General features: G+C 57.7%; 2 protein-coding genes across 4 annotated transcripts; one reads left to right on the top strand and one right to left on the bottom strand.

Annotated features, from left to right (window-relative positions):
* Window positions 1-60: 60 nt before the first annotated feature.
* On the top strand, window positions 61-9241 carry Dennd1c (DENN domain containing 1C). The gene is made up of 23 exons (XM_040290569.2): window positions 61-728; window positions 1622-1686; window positions 1763-1806; window positions 1931-1980; window positions 2312-2431; window positions 2520-2589; window positions 2777-2857; window positions 2952-3017; window positions 3108-3161; window positions 3276-3386; window positions 4322-4422; window positions 4515-4560; window positions 4665-4766; window positions 4853-4978; window positions 5760-5864; window positions 6506-6596; window positions 6684-6724; window positions 6927-6998; window positions 7615-7659; window positions 7737-7844; window positions 8050-8117; window positions 8244-8451; window positions 8563-9241. Exons 1-23 carry the CDS (start codon window positions 712-714, stop codon window positions 9184-9186), a joined length of 2415 nt encoding a protein of 804 aa, XP_040146503.2. The 5' UTR covers window positions 61-711; the 3' UTR covers window positions 9187-9241.
* Window positions 6744-14975, bottom strand: Crb3 (crumbs cell polarity complex component 3). Of its 3 annotated transcripts, none has more exons than XM_078034602.1 (7): window positions 12388-14975; window positions 12018-12295; window positions 11488-11662; window positions 10639-10709; window positions 10050-10227; window positions 9666-9713; window positions 6744-7689 (listed from the first exon to the last, which is right to left on the bottom strand). In XM_078034602.1, the coding sequence occupies exons 3-7, from the start codon at window positions 11567-11569 to the stop codon at window positions 7559-7561; spliced, it is 510 nt and encodes a 169-aa protein (XP_077890728.1). In that variant the 5' UTR covers window positions 11570-11662; window positions 12018-12295; window positions 12388-14975; the 3' UTR covers window positions 6744-7558. The 3 variants fall into 3 exon arrangements, with proteins under 3 accessions (XP_077890728.1, XP_077890737.1, XP_077890734.1); XM_078034611.1 differs by having other exon boundaries at window positions 10050-10193; window positions 12388-14968; XM_078034608.1 differs by having other exon boundaries at window positions 6744-9713; window positions 10050-10193; window positions 12388-14966.
* Between the last annotated feature and the right edge of the window lie 12 nt (window positions 14976-14987).

Here is a 14987-nt window from a genome sequence, read left to right as displayed (position 1 = left end):
GTGCAGCAAGCAGGGGCTTCTCCCTAGAGGGTGGAGGTGGGTGCCAAAGGCTCAGCTATCTCAGGGGGATGGGAGCAGAGGCTTGGGAATCACAGGGACCAGGCCAAACCCCTGAGCAGCCCTCCGGTGTTCAGTGAGCCCCCGCCCTCCGACTCCCCTGCCTGTCCCTCATCTGGGGCTGTTTGTATGAGCGAGTATGACTGTGTGGGGGGCCTGTCTGCTGCTCTGCCTGTGTCGACCTCTGCGCCCCCTCCTTGGCTCCCGTGTGTCCTTTCCTTGGGCCACCTCCCTCTGGCGGTGCTGGGTGTGGGGTGGCTGGTGAGAATGGACCCAGGGAAAGAGCAAGAGTGCAAGGAAGAGGAAGCACTTTCTGCAGACTGAATCCTCGCCTTCCCTGAAGTAAGGAAGGAGAGGGGAAGGCCTGAGTGTGACCGTGGGGACAGGACATAGGCCAGCCTCCAGGATGACCTGAAGGCTCAGCCTCTGAGCCTGACCCTACTGCCACCCATCCCAGAGAAGCCTAAGCAGCCGGACGCCTAGGTTTCTCACAGTGGGTGGGGGCAGGGGCCTCCGTCAGGGAGGACGTCACCCGTTAAACTTCCTCTGTCAGCCACACAGGAAGCCGAGCCGGCTCAGGGCCCAGCCCCAGGCAAGCACAGGCCCCCAGGACCCCTGGGGAAAGGGCCCAGCTGGGCCAGCCCTGCAGGGACCATGGGATCCAGAGCTGAGTAAGAGCTGCCCCTCCCTCATCCTGTGGGCCAAGATTCCCAGGCCTGGGCCGGGGCAGTGGGGAGCTATGGCGGGGGGCCGGCCAGGGAGGTACAGTGACCCATTGGGACAGGCGGCAGGCATCAGGGCAGGACCTCAGCTGGCCTCCCCTGTGTGTTCTCTGGGGCCTGCTGGGCCACGCTCGGCCCCTCCTCTCTCTCCTTCCAGCTCTGGGTGGTTTCACCGGCTCCTCTGGACTGTGCCTCTGGGGGGTGTGAGTGGCTGCTCTGGGAGTCAGCAGAGTGGGTGATGTGAGGGGGGGAGAAGCCGTGTGTCCACATGGGTGGGTGCCTGACTCGTGCCCGAATGAGGGTAAAGTGCCAGGGACTCCGTGGACAGCACCGTGTGTCTTCAGGGGTCTCCTCTGGGTCTTGCCATCTCTCTCCTGGAGCCCAAGTCCCAGCATCCTCTGCATGGTGTGGGGGCAGGGAAGGTGGGGGTGGTTGCAGGGCTCACAGTAAGCACCAGGGCATCCTGCTGTCCTTCCTCTAGTGAGGAAGGTGGGGTCAGCCATGGGGACCCAGGAAAACCTCACCCAGGGGCACAGAGGCAAACCACAAAGATGCCCACTCACCCAAAACACGCACAGCCATGGTCATCCGCACACTTGCTCTGTCACACACACACACACACACACACACACACACACTCATATAAGCAGGCATCCAGCGATCCACACTGCTGTGCTCTCTGGCTCTGCTGCACACTCACAGGCCTGCACCTACAGCTTCCCACAGCCACACACGCCACCACAGACACCAGTCACACACCAGCACACCTGCTCACACACACAGGCACAAATCACATGCAGAAACAAGTCCCTGGGTCCTCTAAGCCCTCTTCTGTCCCATAGAGGGGGTCCCCCAGCGGTGTTTGATTGGTTCTTCGAGGCAGCCTGCCCTGCCTCCCTACAGGAAGGTGAGTTTGGGGCCCTGGGGGTGGGGATGGAGGAGGGGCCTGACGCCCTGGACTTAGCAGCCCACTCTCCCTGCAGATCCTCCCATTCTTCGGCAGTTCCCCCCAGACTTCAGGGACCAGGTACTCAGGCGGGCCTCCTGCTCCTTCCGGCCAGGGCCAGTCCCTAGAGGGCTGAGGCTCTGTGCCTGGACTGGAACCCACGGATCCTGATCTGATTGTCAGTCTGCTTCTCTCCTTTTTCCAGGAAGCCATGCAGATGGTGCCCAAGTTTTGCTTTCCTTTTGATGTAGAAAGGTATGGAAAGGAGCAGAGACAAAGGGACCCCAGGCTCTCGGGGACCCTAAGTGTTAAACACACAGCAATTCAGACATCTGGAGACCCATTACCCAGGGACCTGGAGACCCAGGGACCCAGACAATCAGGGGCCTGGGTAACTAGTGACCTAAATGCATAGAAACCCAAGGACCCATGAACTCATGGTCTCAGGTACCAAATGATCCACAAACCAGGGACCGGAACACCCAAAGTCCAGCCTGGTGGGCACAGCACTGGGGGCATGGTTGGAGGGAGTAGGGCATGGGGAGCTGGATTATCAGGACTCCCCGAGAGTCTTGCCCACCTCCAGGGAGCCCCCCAGCCCTGCCGTCCAGCATTTCACATTCGCCCTCACCGACCTGGCCGGCAACCGCAGATTCGGTTTCTGCCGCCTGCGAGCTGGTGCGCAGAGCTGTCTATGCATCCTCAGGTATGGAAAGAGAGCCTGGGACAGGGTGGGAAGCACCAAGCCTCGGCCACGGCCACGGTACTCCATTCAGCCCCTCCTCTCTCCACAGTCACCTGCCATGGTTCGAGGTGTTCTACAAGCTACTGAACACAGTGGGGGACCTCCTAGCTCAGGACCAAGTGAGACCAGCTCCCCTTTCACTCCTGCCAGAGTCCCAGCCCCTGCCCCATCTTGTCTCCAGCCCCTCGCTGAACTCCCAGACCGGTCCTGAGTCCCTCAGCACCTCCGAGGCCACCTGGCCTGAGCCAAGGCCCTCAGAGTCCCAAACCCTCCTCCTGGTTCAGACACTCCCCGACTTCCACCCAGGTCTCCGAGGCTGAAGAACTTCTTCTAAATCTGCTGCAGCAGCCCCCTCCTGGGCCCCAGGTCTCAAGAGGGCCGGAGCTGGTGAGTAGCTCCCAACTCCTGGGCCACGGACGTTAGATGGATGGGGAGGATGTACCCCAGCCCTGAGGAACACGCAGCTATACCTGTCCCCCAGGGCGGTGGAGTGACCATCTCTGGTGTGCACGGAATACTCCCTCCTGCCCCCGGGAACAGCAGGCTGGTGAGCGGGAATCGGGTCCCTGGAAGGTTGGGCACCCAGGTGAGGTCAACTCGCAGACTGATTGCTTACCCCCACCAATGCCCCCACCAGCTTTCCTGCTTCGTGGCTCCGGACTCCGGCTCCCTGCCCTCCATTCCTGAGAATGTAAGTAGGGACGCGGGAGGGAACTCCGGGGGCGGGCAGAGGTCCCAGAACCCAGAGTGGAACGCCAGATCTTGGCGTCTGCCCACGCTCAGCGCGTGCCCCTCTGTTCCTCAGAGAAACCTAACGGAGCTGGTGGTGGCAGTGACAGATGAGAACATCGTGGGCCTGTTCGCCGCGCTCTTAGCCGAGCGAAGAGTCCTGCTCACTGCCAGCAAGCTCAGCACGGTGAGGCGGGGGAGAGGACAAGGCCAGGATCCACCCGGGGGGAGGACACAGTGGGAGGGGCTGACAGTGGGAGCTCCACCTGACCCGCCCTGTCTGGTGGAACGCGAGTGCGTGTGGTGTAGCTCCTCCTCCTTGGGCAGGCTTGGCTCCGCCCCTCTGGAGGATAAGATCCTAGAGCCCTAAATTCTAGCTCCGCCCCTAGGGGAATAGATGGGTGGGTACTGAACACACCGGGCCGGGGAACCGTGAGCTGGAACCGGGAGCTGCCTTAGAGTCCCTCCTCTTTAGGGGTTGGGGTCAGTGGAGGGCTGCCATGGCTCGGTCCCTAGGAATGGGATCTGAGCGGGCTGAATCTTAACTCTGCCCCTTACAGGGAGGAATTAGGACAGGCAAAGTCTTGGCTCCACCCACTGAAAAGCACGAGACAGTTCTCCGTAACACTGTAACCTCGGGGGAATTGCTTCCAGGACCCCAAAGGATACCAAAATCAGCAGATGCTTAAGTCCCTTATCTAAAATGGCATGGTATTTGAATAGAACCTATGCATGTCCTCCTATGGACTTTAAATCATCTCTAAGTGACTTCAAATACCTCATACAGTGTAAATACTATGTAAATAGTTGTTACGCTCTATTGTTTGGGAATAATGACGTGGGAAAAAAGTCTCCTTCAGCACAGATGCATTTTTTTTTAAATATATTTGACCCAAAGTCGGTTGAATCAGAGTTTGCAGAATCCTCAGGTACCCAGAGCGGACTGTAATTAGACAAATTCTTGGTCTCCATCTGATTCCTAAAGGGGTCCGAGTTTTCCCCCATTTCTCCGCAGGGTGAGGGAGGAGGAGAAATAAGAGATTGGGAAGGTTTGAGCCATCGACTTAGAGAGGGTCCTTGAAGTTAGGAGGCCCTAACTCTAAACCCTTCATCTGTCCCCAGCTGACTTCCTGTGTTCACGCGTCCTGTGCTCTCCTGTACCCCATGCGCTGGGAACACGTGCTGATCCCCACGCTGCCCCCGCACCTCCTGGATTACTGCTGGTGAGGAATGCGGGCCTGGAAGGGGGGGCAGGCCTAGGGAAGAGGCCTGGGGTGGGGGCAGTGCCTGCATGACCCTGGCTCTCGGTCCGCAGCGCGCCTATGCCCTACCTCATTGGAGTGCATGCAAGTCTGGCCGAGGTGAGAACGCACCGCCACCCCGCAGGTGGCGGGGCGGGAGGGGTCCCCTTCCCCACCTGGGAGGGATCCTCAGGCTCTGAGAGAGCATCTTCCAACCCTCGCAGAGAGTGCGCGACAAGGCCCTGGAGGACGTCGTGGTACTGAACATAGACTCCAATACCTTGGAGACGCCCTTCGAAGACGTGCAGACGCTGCCGCCAGACGTGGTCAGGGTCACCCCCTCCCACTCCTCTCCAGGAGCCGGAAACCTCACATTGACTCACTCAGTGCCTCCCTCTGGCCCTACCTACAGGTGTCCTTGCTGAGGCTAAGATTAAGGAAGGTCGCGCTGAGCCCCGGGGAAGGAGTGTCCCGTCTCTTCCTCAAAGCCCAGGCCCTGCTCTTTGGCGGCTACCGCGATGCGCTGGTCTGCAGCCCGGTGAGCAGCAGGGATAGATGCAGCAGAGAGGTGGCTCTCGCTCGCTCCCGCGTGCGCGCTCTCCCTCGCTCTCTGGGTTCCTGAAGGATTCACAACGCTAATAACTTGGAGCGTTCGTGGAGGAGTGACCTGTGCTTCTGTTTGCTCCCCTGTAAAATGGGATGCCGGTAGTGCCCACCCAAAAGGGTTGTTTGAGTCGGCGAATCGGCGTATTCCAGGCACTTTGCACCGTGTTAGCATATACAGAGTCCTCCATAAACGCCAGGTCTTGCTATTATTTAATGCTCACGCTGAGATGGCTACTGTTAAAGCCCCATTTTGTAGATGACAAACCGAGGCTTGGAGAAGCTCCACGTGGAGTGGGAGAGTGGAATCCAGAACCCTGATCTGCTCTCAAGCTCCCTCATCCCCACACACATTTTTCATAACTATTCTTTTAATAGAATAGGGGATTCCAGGGTCATTTACACATCTGGCTTTCACCTCCAACGCTCCCTAGTGGCCTCCCCATTAGGACTTCCCACCCCCTACACTGGCTCTGTCCTGCCTTCCACAGTCTCCTCCCAGCAGGGGTCAGAGGTTACCTGGGAACACCTGAGTCAGGTACCATACCTGCTCTGCAGCTCTCGCAAGGCTCCCAACTCTGTAGAGGTAAAAGACCATCCCATGGCCCATGAGTCCCTGCAGGGGGTCAGGAGCACGGCAGCTTTACGGTAGAATGAAGGAGGTGGCTGGGATCGGGAGAGCCACTGGGAGCTCAGGACAGGGCTCCTTCTTCCAGGGCCAGCCTGTAACCTTCAGTGAAGAAGCCTTCTTGGCCCAGAAGCCCGGGGCGCCCCTGCAGGCCTTCCACCAGCGGGCTGTACACCTGCAGCTGTTCAAGCAGGTGGGTCAGAACCCCGAGGGTGAAGCCAGAGAGGGCCTGCTGGGTTCCCAGGGGTGGGTTGAGGACGGCCTCTGAGATCTTAGGAGGGGGCTGGGGCTGCTCCCAGGGGACTCCCCAACTCCAGGATCCCCAGGTGGGGAAAAGACCTACTTCTAGGCTCCTGGATGGATGAGGGGGGCCCAAGTTCCTGGACCCCTAGGTGGGCATCTGTGAGTCTGTAGAGAAGGCAGGTCCTGACTGTGGACTCCCTTTTGGGTGGAGGAGGAAGTAGGTAGGGACTCCTGGGTCCTGGGAATGTGGGAATAGGGAGCAGGACCAACTCCTGGGTTCCTGGGAGAAGGCAGGGGAACTCCAAAATCCTTCCATGCCAGGCTTGGTTCTAGGATCCCTGAAGGCAGGCTCACAGGAAGGGGCGGGCCAGGCTGGAAGGGCAGGGCTTCTCATTTGGTCCCAGTCAGGGAATCAGATCCCTGGGAACAGCTCCTGACTTGGGGCCAGGACAGAGTAGGTTCTGTTTCCTGAGGTGGGCTCCAGATTCCTGGACCTTAGGGTGGGCCTCTGGAGGAGCTGGGAGGGCAGGAAGGGGCACAGGTGGACACAGCCCTGACATCCAGGTGTGTCTGACCCTGTGCCCTCTGCAGTTCATTGAAGCCCGGCTGGAGAAGCTCAACTCGGGGGAGGGCTTCTCCGATACCTTTGAGCAGGAGATCAGCTGCTGCAGGGATTCCTCAGGTGAGCCCCCTGCTGGCTCCCGGGTTCTCCCCCTACCAAGCCCCAGCCAGTGCCTGCCTTGGATGATACCTGCTCTCCTCACCCCAGGCACCCTCCGCTCCTATCAGCTCTGGGCCGACCACCTAAAGGTAGTAACACCAAACACTGTTACATGTTGATTGGATTAATTTAATCCCACAATAGTCCTCCATTGGGTCCGTGATTATGCTCATTTATAGAGGTGGGGGAATTGGCCGGCAGCACAGCCCGGGTGGGAGTGGGGCCTGGGGCCCAGCCCTAGTATGGTGGCCCCACATCCCAAGTCTCTCCTTTGGCAACCTTCTTCCACAGAAAGGTGGTGGTGCTCTCCTGCATTCGGTCAAAGCCAAGACCCAACCAGCAGTCAGGATCATGTACCGCTCGGTGAGCTGGGCAGGATAGGCCAGGCTGCTGGGGTGACGAGGGGGAGGGGACCGAGGACGTTCTGAAGCTCCAAGGGCGATGGGTCACTTAACCCTGACAGGCAAGTCCTGCGAAGGCCTTCATCAGAGCTGATGCAGCAGCCAAGCTGGGAACAGTCCTCCGGCTCTCAGGTCCCCCCAGCAGGCTCGGCTGGGTCAGAATCACTTCTTGCCCATTTAACATAGACAGCCAAAGATTCACTGGTGACTCCTGTCCTCAGAGGATACATCCCAGCTTCTGCCCGACTTTTCTCCAAAGCCTGAAAGTTTCTTGGGGCTTAAAATTGTCCATCCAAGTTTATTCTTTGTTTGATGGAGACAGTGACACATTTTTACAAGGCTGTAGGGCCACTCCCTGTTTTATGTGGGGTTAGGCCTCCAGAAATGCTTCTGTATTAGTCAAGGGGCAAAAGTTTATGTTGACTTCAGAGGTGGTGCCCAGGGAGTAGTGAATGTATTTGGAAGGCACAGAGACAGGTCCTGTGGCAAGGCACAGCTGTGCTAGGGGGCAGAGGGCTGACCTCAGATGCCCAGTGTCCAGTCACCCATAGGTCTAACTCCCCTCGGCTTTTCCATAGGCCAAGAGTGGCCTGAAAGGAATGCAGAGCCTACTGCTGTACAAGGTAAGGCCATCAATGATGGGAGGCAATGCCCTGGGAGGGAAGAAGAAGGGGCCTCCAGTCCTGCATCCTCTTCCTAGGATGGGGACTCTGGCCTGCACAGGGGAGGCTCCCTGAGGACCGCAAGCCTCACCAGCCGCTCAGATCGCCTGCAGCAGCGCCTGCCTATCACCCAGCATTTTGGACAGGTAAGAACGTGCTTCCCAGGCGCACACCTGGAATTATCACCAAATCCTCCACCCGTCCCCCCCAGTCTCTGCCTGAACATCTCGCCTCACTCCTCACATACACCAAAATTTGGTGCTCACTTCAAACGCACCCTCCTCCAGAAAGCCCCAGCCCCCTGATTCTGCAGCTCCACATCACTGCCCTCTCCACACCCGTCTTTTGTAGAACAGACCGCTTCGCCCCAGCAGGAGACTTAAGCCAGAAAAGGGACTTTCTGAGCCCCTGGGGGAGAGGTAAGGCTCAAAGGGGACCGAGGTTGGAAGTGAAAGACCAGGATGGGTCAGAAGGCTCTCCAAACATTAGAGCAGACCCACCAGGGCGGAGGCCTCAGGAAACCTGGGGTGCCCTTTCTCACCCAGGACACCTCCCCTGAGCCCTGAGGATGCCCAGGGTCCATGGGCAGAAGAAGTTCTGGACAGCAACTTTTTGGGGTCCGGAGAAGAACTGGATTTGCTGAGTGAGATTCTAGACAGTTTGAGTGTACAGACTAAGAGCATGGGCAGCCTGAGGCCAAGTCAGAGCTTAGACTGCTGTCACGGAGGGGACCTGGACAGCTGCTTCAGCCTGGTGAGAGGGTCCCCACCCCCCCACCCAATCTTTCCCCAACTGCCCGTCCAACCTGCCAGCTCTTTCTCAGCAGCAGGTCAGCAACCTGCTCTCCTCCCATGCCCCACCCAGCCTGACCTACCAGGAAGAACAAGATGGCAACCAGATGAAGAGAAACTGCCAGAGCCCCAGCCCCTGTCCCTGCCTGCAGACCTGCCATCCTTTCCAAACACGCCATCATTGGAAATCACCTGCTCCTCAAAGAACCCCAATTCCCAGCTGCTCTCAGGCTCCAGCCAAGAAATCATCTCTCCGTCCCAGCTTTCAACAGCTTCTACAGACACAAGCAGCCCAGGGGACCCCGAGTCCTCTCCTCTCACTGAGCCCTCAACCCTTCGTCTCTCCCCTCTTCCAAAGGCGACTGAGCACCCTGCAGCCCGGGAGATCCCTTGCACCAGGCTCTCCGAGGCACACACCCAGCCCAGCCCTCCAGAAAGTCCCCCACTTCTAGCCCCCGTGGAACCCAACTTTGATACTGTCAGGACACCCCAGTCCCCTGAGTCTTCCCCAGACCCCAGTTTTCCAAAGAACCCCAGAACCCAGCCTCCCAAGGTCCTGCTAGAACATGCTCACTCCCGGTGCCCCGAGGAACCAGGAACTCCCAACACCCTTACCTCACCCACCAGCAACTGGCAAGAGCCCCAGGCCAGGAAGAGGCCCCGAGTTGCTGATCTTAAGAAGTGTTTTGAGGGATAAGGATCAGGGGTCTGGAGGAGACCCTGGATCCTCAATAAAGCCACAAGAGCCCAAAGCTGGTCTGTCCTGGTGAGTTTATGGGGGGCCTACTCGCTGCTCAGAAACCCCTCCAGGGGCAGCCCTTCTGGCTCCTAGGTGCACCTAAAAGCCACTCTCTTCCAAGAAGCCCCCTCACGCCCCTAGGACCCCCATAACCTTACAAGTCACGGCTACCTTCATCTCTCCATCTAGGCTAATGTTCCCACCAACTCAAAAAAGCTTTATTACATCTCACTACAACTTTACATAAATGTATAAAAAGTGAGCAGCCCCCCACCCCCTGCCCTTGGGAGCCAAGTCTCTGAAGCACCTTCTTCCCTTCTATTCTCAAGCACTGGGTGAGTCCCATTGCCTAGAGAGGTCACCCCTTCCCCAAGGTCACACAGCAAGGAAGCGAGATGGAGGAAGGGAGGGACCTAGATGGGCAGGCAGCCCCGCACCTTCTCCTTGGAGTCCTGGGGGGCTTGGGCCTCCGCTGCGTGAGAGAACTGAAAGAAAGGATAGGGGGTTGTTGGGCCTGCTGCAGGGGACAATACACAGCACAGTGAACACGAAGACGGTGCAGCAAGCAGGAGTGGCCCCCGCCCCGGCCCCCCAGCTGCATGCAGAGTGGAGCAGAGGCAGCATGCTGCACAGCCACCAGGCCAGCGCCCCCCAGTGCCCCCGAGTCGTCAGAGCTGGTGTCTCAGTGGCGGCTGCTCTGTGCGCGGGGGTGTTGGCCAGTCCTGGGCAGAGCGGGCAGCTGCAGCTGTCCACAGCCTTCAGATGAGCCGCTCCTCCGGAGGCAACTTGAGGTTGGGGGGCGGTGGCGCGCGGGCACCCACCTGCTCCTCGCTGCTGGGCCGGTAGGTGCCCTCTGTCTGCCGCTTCTCCCGAAGTTTCCGTACCAGTAGCACCAGCCCCACGGCCAGGAGCAAGGCAGCCAGGATGGAGAAAACCACGATGATAGCAGTAATGGCCTCCGGAGACTTCGGGGAGTGGGAGGGGACAGGTGTGACCCACCTGAATCATCCCAGAAGAGCTGAATCTGGGGCTCCTAACCCCCCACACACTCAGACCTGCCACTTTGGGTGATCTGCCCCCCCACACCCGGGATTCCAGGATCCTCATCTACTTTGGGGGTTCAAGGCTCCCCCCACCTGCCACATCCGGGACTCCTGCCCCCACCACACCTGCCAGCTCTGGGCTCCTTATGATTGTCATATGAGGATCCTGCCAGGACTCTTGGTGTCCTTATTCTGGGACTTTAGGTCTCCCCCTTGTCCTGTTGCTATCCTAGTCTCACACTTGGAGCTCTCCAGTGCCACCTTGATCTGCCACTAGGGAGTGGGGAGGCAGTCCCCTCCACCTGCCACACAGGGGACCCCTACATAGTATCCCAGCTGCCCTCCTTCCACATAAACCCCAACTCACCAGACCCCTGGGGCTAGGGGTAGAGGGCGGGGTAGTGCCATTCCCCGAAGAAGTGTTCAGTGCTGTGGTGGCTGGGGAGAGAGGATAAATGGATCCTCATCTCAGTCCCTCTGCACCTTCCTGGGGCACCCCTCCCCACAAGTGCAGCAGTCCCCAATTAAAGTTGCTCCCCCAAGTCTCTTATGGGAAGAGAGATTACAGAGGGCCCCCACCCCCACCTTGCAGTTTGAGCCTGGGGCCAGGCCCAGCTCAGCAGAGCTCAGCAGAGCCCAGCAGGGAGTAATCAGCCATCAGTTGTTTGTGTTGAGTTGGGGGCTATGATAATAGAACCTGGCGGAAGCCCGACCATCCCCCCACAGCCACCACTCCAGCCCTGGGCCCTTAAGGACTTGGGCGTCCTGCCTGGCCCCGGAGTTCCTGACTCACACCTCCCCCTCAGGCTGCCGAAACTGCAGAAGTGGCTGGCTGAGTCCACACCTAAGGCTAGCCATGTCAGCAGGACCCTGCGACCCAGGCAACCTCCTCCTGGCTCTGGCAAAACCGCGACAACCGACATTCAGGTCCACCGCCTCCCTTCCTTCACCTGCTCAGGTGAAGCGCCTTCCTCCTGCACCCCAGCCCACAAATTCCACCCCCTCAAGAGCTCAGTTCTGATAGAGCAGCCCACGCTGCCCGAGGAAGGAGTCAGGAACTCTTCCCCCACCCTGACCCCTGGACCCCGCCCCAAAGCAACCCATGCCCATTTCCCAGTTCTGGACCCTCTCTGTGCCCCAGGTGCCCAGCACTTTGAGCCGGCCCTCAGCAGAGAGACCCGGGAATCCGCACGCCGCGCCCCGGGCGAGTACCTACCTTGCCCCCAGGCTCGGCCCAACAGGGCCGGCAGCAGCGGCAGGCCGAGCGCCAAGAGCAGCCCCAGGGCTGGGGTCGCCATGGGCTGGGCGACGGGTTGGCGGCGCCGGGCCCGGGCTTCTCGCGCTCGCCGCTTCTACCGCATCTTGGGCAGAGGGTACCTGAGACCCAGCACCTGGGGACGAGAGGAGAGGCCGGAGCGTGGGGTTGGGGCTGGACCCAGGCGCAGGCCCAGGGCAGAGGCGACGAGCGCCAGGACACCCCGGATCCCGCCCCGCCCCCGCGGCCGAGTTTAGAGATTAAAAATTAACTCCCGGGCCGCGTTCCTGGGCCGGGAGAGGAAAGGGCAAGAGGGTGGGGGCGGGGGCAGCCTGCTGAGCGCCCACCTCCCTACCTGGCCGGACGTCTCTGACCTCACTCAGGTTCCCTGTCCCGGTCCCTCACCCGAACCCTGGGTCAGTCCGCCGGTCGCTCGCTCCGACCCCACCAGCCCCGCCCGCTCACGTGACCCGGAAAGTTTAGTCACTCACCTGGGAGGGGATGGCACTTCCGGCCAGTGCACCTGAGCCTAGAAGAGGGGGCGGAGTCAAGAGGGGCGGGGCCGCGCCGCCGGCGCACCTGTAACGGGAATCCAATCCACCGTGGCGGGGTAGCGAAAGGGCCCGAGCGCGCAGGTGTGAGGCCTTGACACCGGTATTTCTGGCACATCTTCAGGATCGTACAGGTGTGGAGATACTCGGGGCATGCAGGCACGGGTGAGTGAGGCACCGCGCCTGGGTAGATTCGGCACTTTTCATTAGGAGAGTTCCTAATGAAAGACACCTGTGTAGTAAGCACCTGGCTGGGAGCAAATCCGTGTAGGAGACATGGGCAGGGATGTTTACCTGTAAGAATACTTACCGAGACATCTGCGTCGAATCTCATCCATTCGGAGTACAGCTGAATGGAAGCATACCTGTGTTGGAAACATGCGCATTAGAACGAACACCAGACCGAGGCACTCCTGGGTGTCCTACACCTGCTCTGGAAAAGAATGCATAGCTCACCTACGAAATGCACACCACTTGTATGAGGAATTCCTGTGTGGAGAGGTATGGAGATAACTGTCCAAAACACACCTGCAGGGGACCCACTGATACGGAAACATACCCATAAAGGGAAATATTTAACTGAAACACACCGTGGGGAGCTGTACGTGCATTCACAGAGGAACGCCTGCTGCAAAACATACCTGTGAGGTGACAAATTTCCTTGAATAAAGAACGCTTGTATACAAGGGAAGACCTGGAATCACCTGAGGCACTCTCAGCACTGAGGCACATCTGTGGGGAGAATCGTCAGGACAGAGGTGCAAGCGTACCGGGGCCAACTGTCAGGGAAACATTTGTGAGAAAACACATACTTGGGGCATCTCATTGGAAAACATCTGTATCCCAAATATTGTAGGGCACCCGTAAGGAACACCCAGGAATGAAAACATCTGCAAGCTACAGAGGTACTCAAGCACAGCTTTCTGGGCAGAGGCAGGGCGAGAAGCAAATGAGCCCTCAAAGCTGTATCTCTGGATGAAGTGTGATGATAGTCACAAGACCCCTCCAGAGGACTCTGGGGTAAAGAGTGACGATTAAAAGGAAATTAGCTGGGAGTGGTGGCTTAGCCTCTATCCAGCCATTCAGGAGTCTCAGGCAGGAGGATCACATGGTCAAGACCAGCCTGGGCAACTTAGAGAGAGATGCTTTCTCAAAACAAATAAACAAACAAATAATAGGAGGACTGGTGCTACAGCTCAGCGGTCAAGCACCCTCAGTTCAATCCCAGTACCAATAAATGGATGATGATGATGATTATATACTGGGGTGAACCCAGTGGCACTTTACCACTGAAATACATCAGTCCTTTTGATTTGATTTGATATGATTTTTAAGATTTTTAAAAATATTTTTAGTTTTCAATAGACCTTTATTTTATCTGTTTATATGCAGTGCTGAGAATTAAACTCAGGGCCTCATACGTGCAAGGCAAGCATACCACCACTGAGCCACAACTTCAGCATTGATTTTTTTTTTTTTTTTTTTTTTTTGGACACAGGGTCTCTCTGGATAAGTTGCTGAGGGCCTCGCTAAATCGCACAGGCTGGCCTCAAACTTGCCATTCTCCTGCCTCAGCCTCCAAATCGCTGGGTTTACAGGAGTGCACCAAGTCTGGGTTTTGGGGGTTGTTGTGTTTATTTAGTTTTTGTGGGTACTGGGGATTGAACTCAGGGGCACTCGACTACTGAGCCACATCCCCAGCCCTATTTTGTATTGTATTTAGACACAGGGTCTCACTGAGTTGCTTAGCACCTCGGTTTTGCTGAAGCTGGCTTTGAACTCTTGATCCTCCTGCCTCAGCCTCCTGAGCCGCTGGGATTACAGGCGTGCGCCACCACATCTGGGTTTTTAATCCCTTCTAACATATAGAAAGATGGTTAAGGGTCCCGGATCAATTTAAATCCCGGCTTTGCCTTTTAGTGGGAATGAGGACGGGAAAGTATAACCTTCTGTTTCCTCATCCGTAAAGTAGGAAAGCTAGAGTCTTGACGAGGACGATGAGAGAAGTGAGTAAAAGGTCTGGCATGTGCCATGCACTGAATCAGCGTTAGTTGTATTATTATCATTATTATTATTATTATTATTATTATTATTATTATATTGTTCTCTATCAAGTGGGCCCTCTGATGGTGAGTCGAGAAACTGCACCCGAAACTAGTGGGCGGGACGCTCGGCAGGTGCATCGAGAGCGACTGGCTAAAGTCCCAACTCGAGTGCTCCGCCACCCAATCCTTACCCCTATCTGCGCCCAGGACACAGTTGTCCGCCAGGCAGGTCACGAGAGAGCAGTCAGCTCGGCGTCTGGATCCGCCCCTTTAAGACTGCCTGGCGGGTGGGACTGAAAAGCTAAGGCAGTCTAGGTCAGCTGGAGGCTCCGCCCAGGTGGGCGGGCGGGGAAGGACGGACCCGCGCAGCTCAGGGGCCTCTGACCAATAGGAAAGCGACTGTGCAGCCGCGCCGCGTGTTGATCTTTCGTTTCCCTGTTTGAGTGAGGCCTAGAAAGAAGGCGCGCGGGCAGAATGAAGGAACACCGAGCAACGCCTCTAGATCTTCTGTTTCTGTAACTGAGTGGGGAATCTGACATGCGCGGGCGGGCAGACGAAAAGCTTAGCCAGCTCAGAGTTCTTGCGTACGTCTGGAAAAAGCGAGAACTTTAGTTCTTGAATAGGATTAGCAGGAGAGAGAGGTCAAGTGAAAAGAGATTATGAAACCCAATCCCTAACGTCTCCCTCCCTCGCTCTCTTTAGGGAACGGAAAAGGGTAAACTGAGGCAAGCAGGTGGAACTCTAAAACAAAAACTGAAAACACTGAATTACCTATCCTCTCTTCCCAGAGGAGTCTTGGGGCTCTTGGGCTGTACGAAACCGGAGCATCCTAGACATCCCTCCCCACGCCCCCAGCTCCGCCCTC

The sequence above is a fragment of the Ictidomys tridecemlineatus genome, chromosome 2 (assembly GCF_052094955.1).
Source record: "Ictidomys tridecemlineatus isolate mIctTri1 chromosome 2, mIctTri1.hap1, whole genome shotgun sequence".
Taxonomy (NCBI): domain Eukaryota; kingdom Metazoa; phylum Chordata; class Mammalia; order Rodentia; family Sciuridae; genus Ictidomys; species Ictidomys tridecemlineatus.
This window is presented reverse-complemented; position numbering and strand designations above follow the sequence as displayed.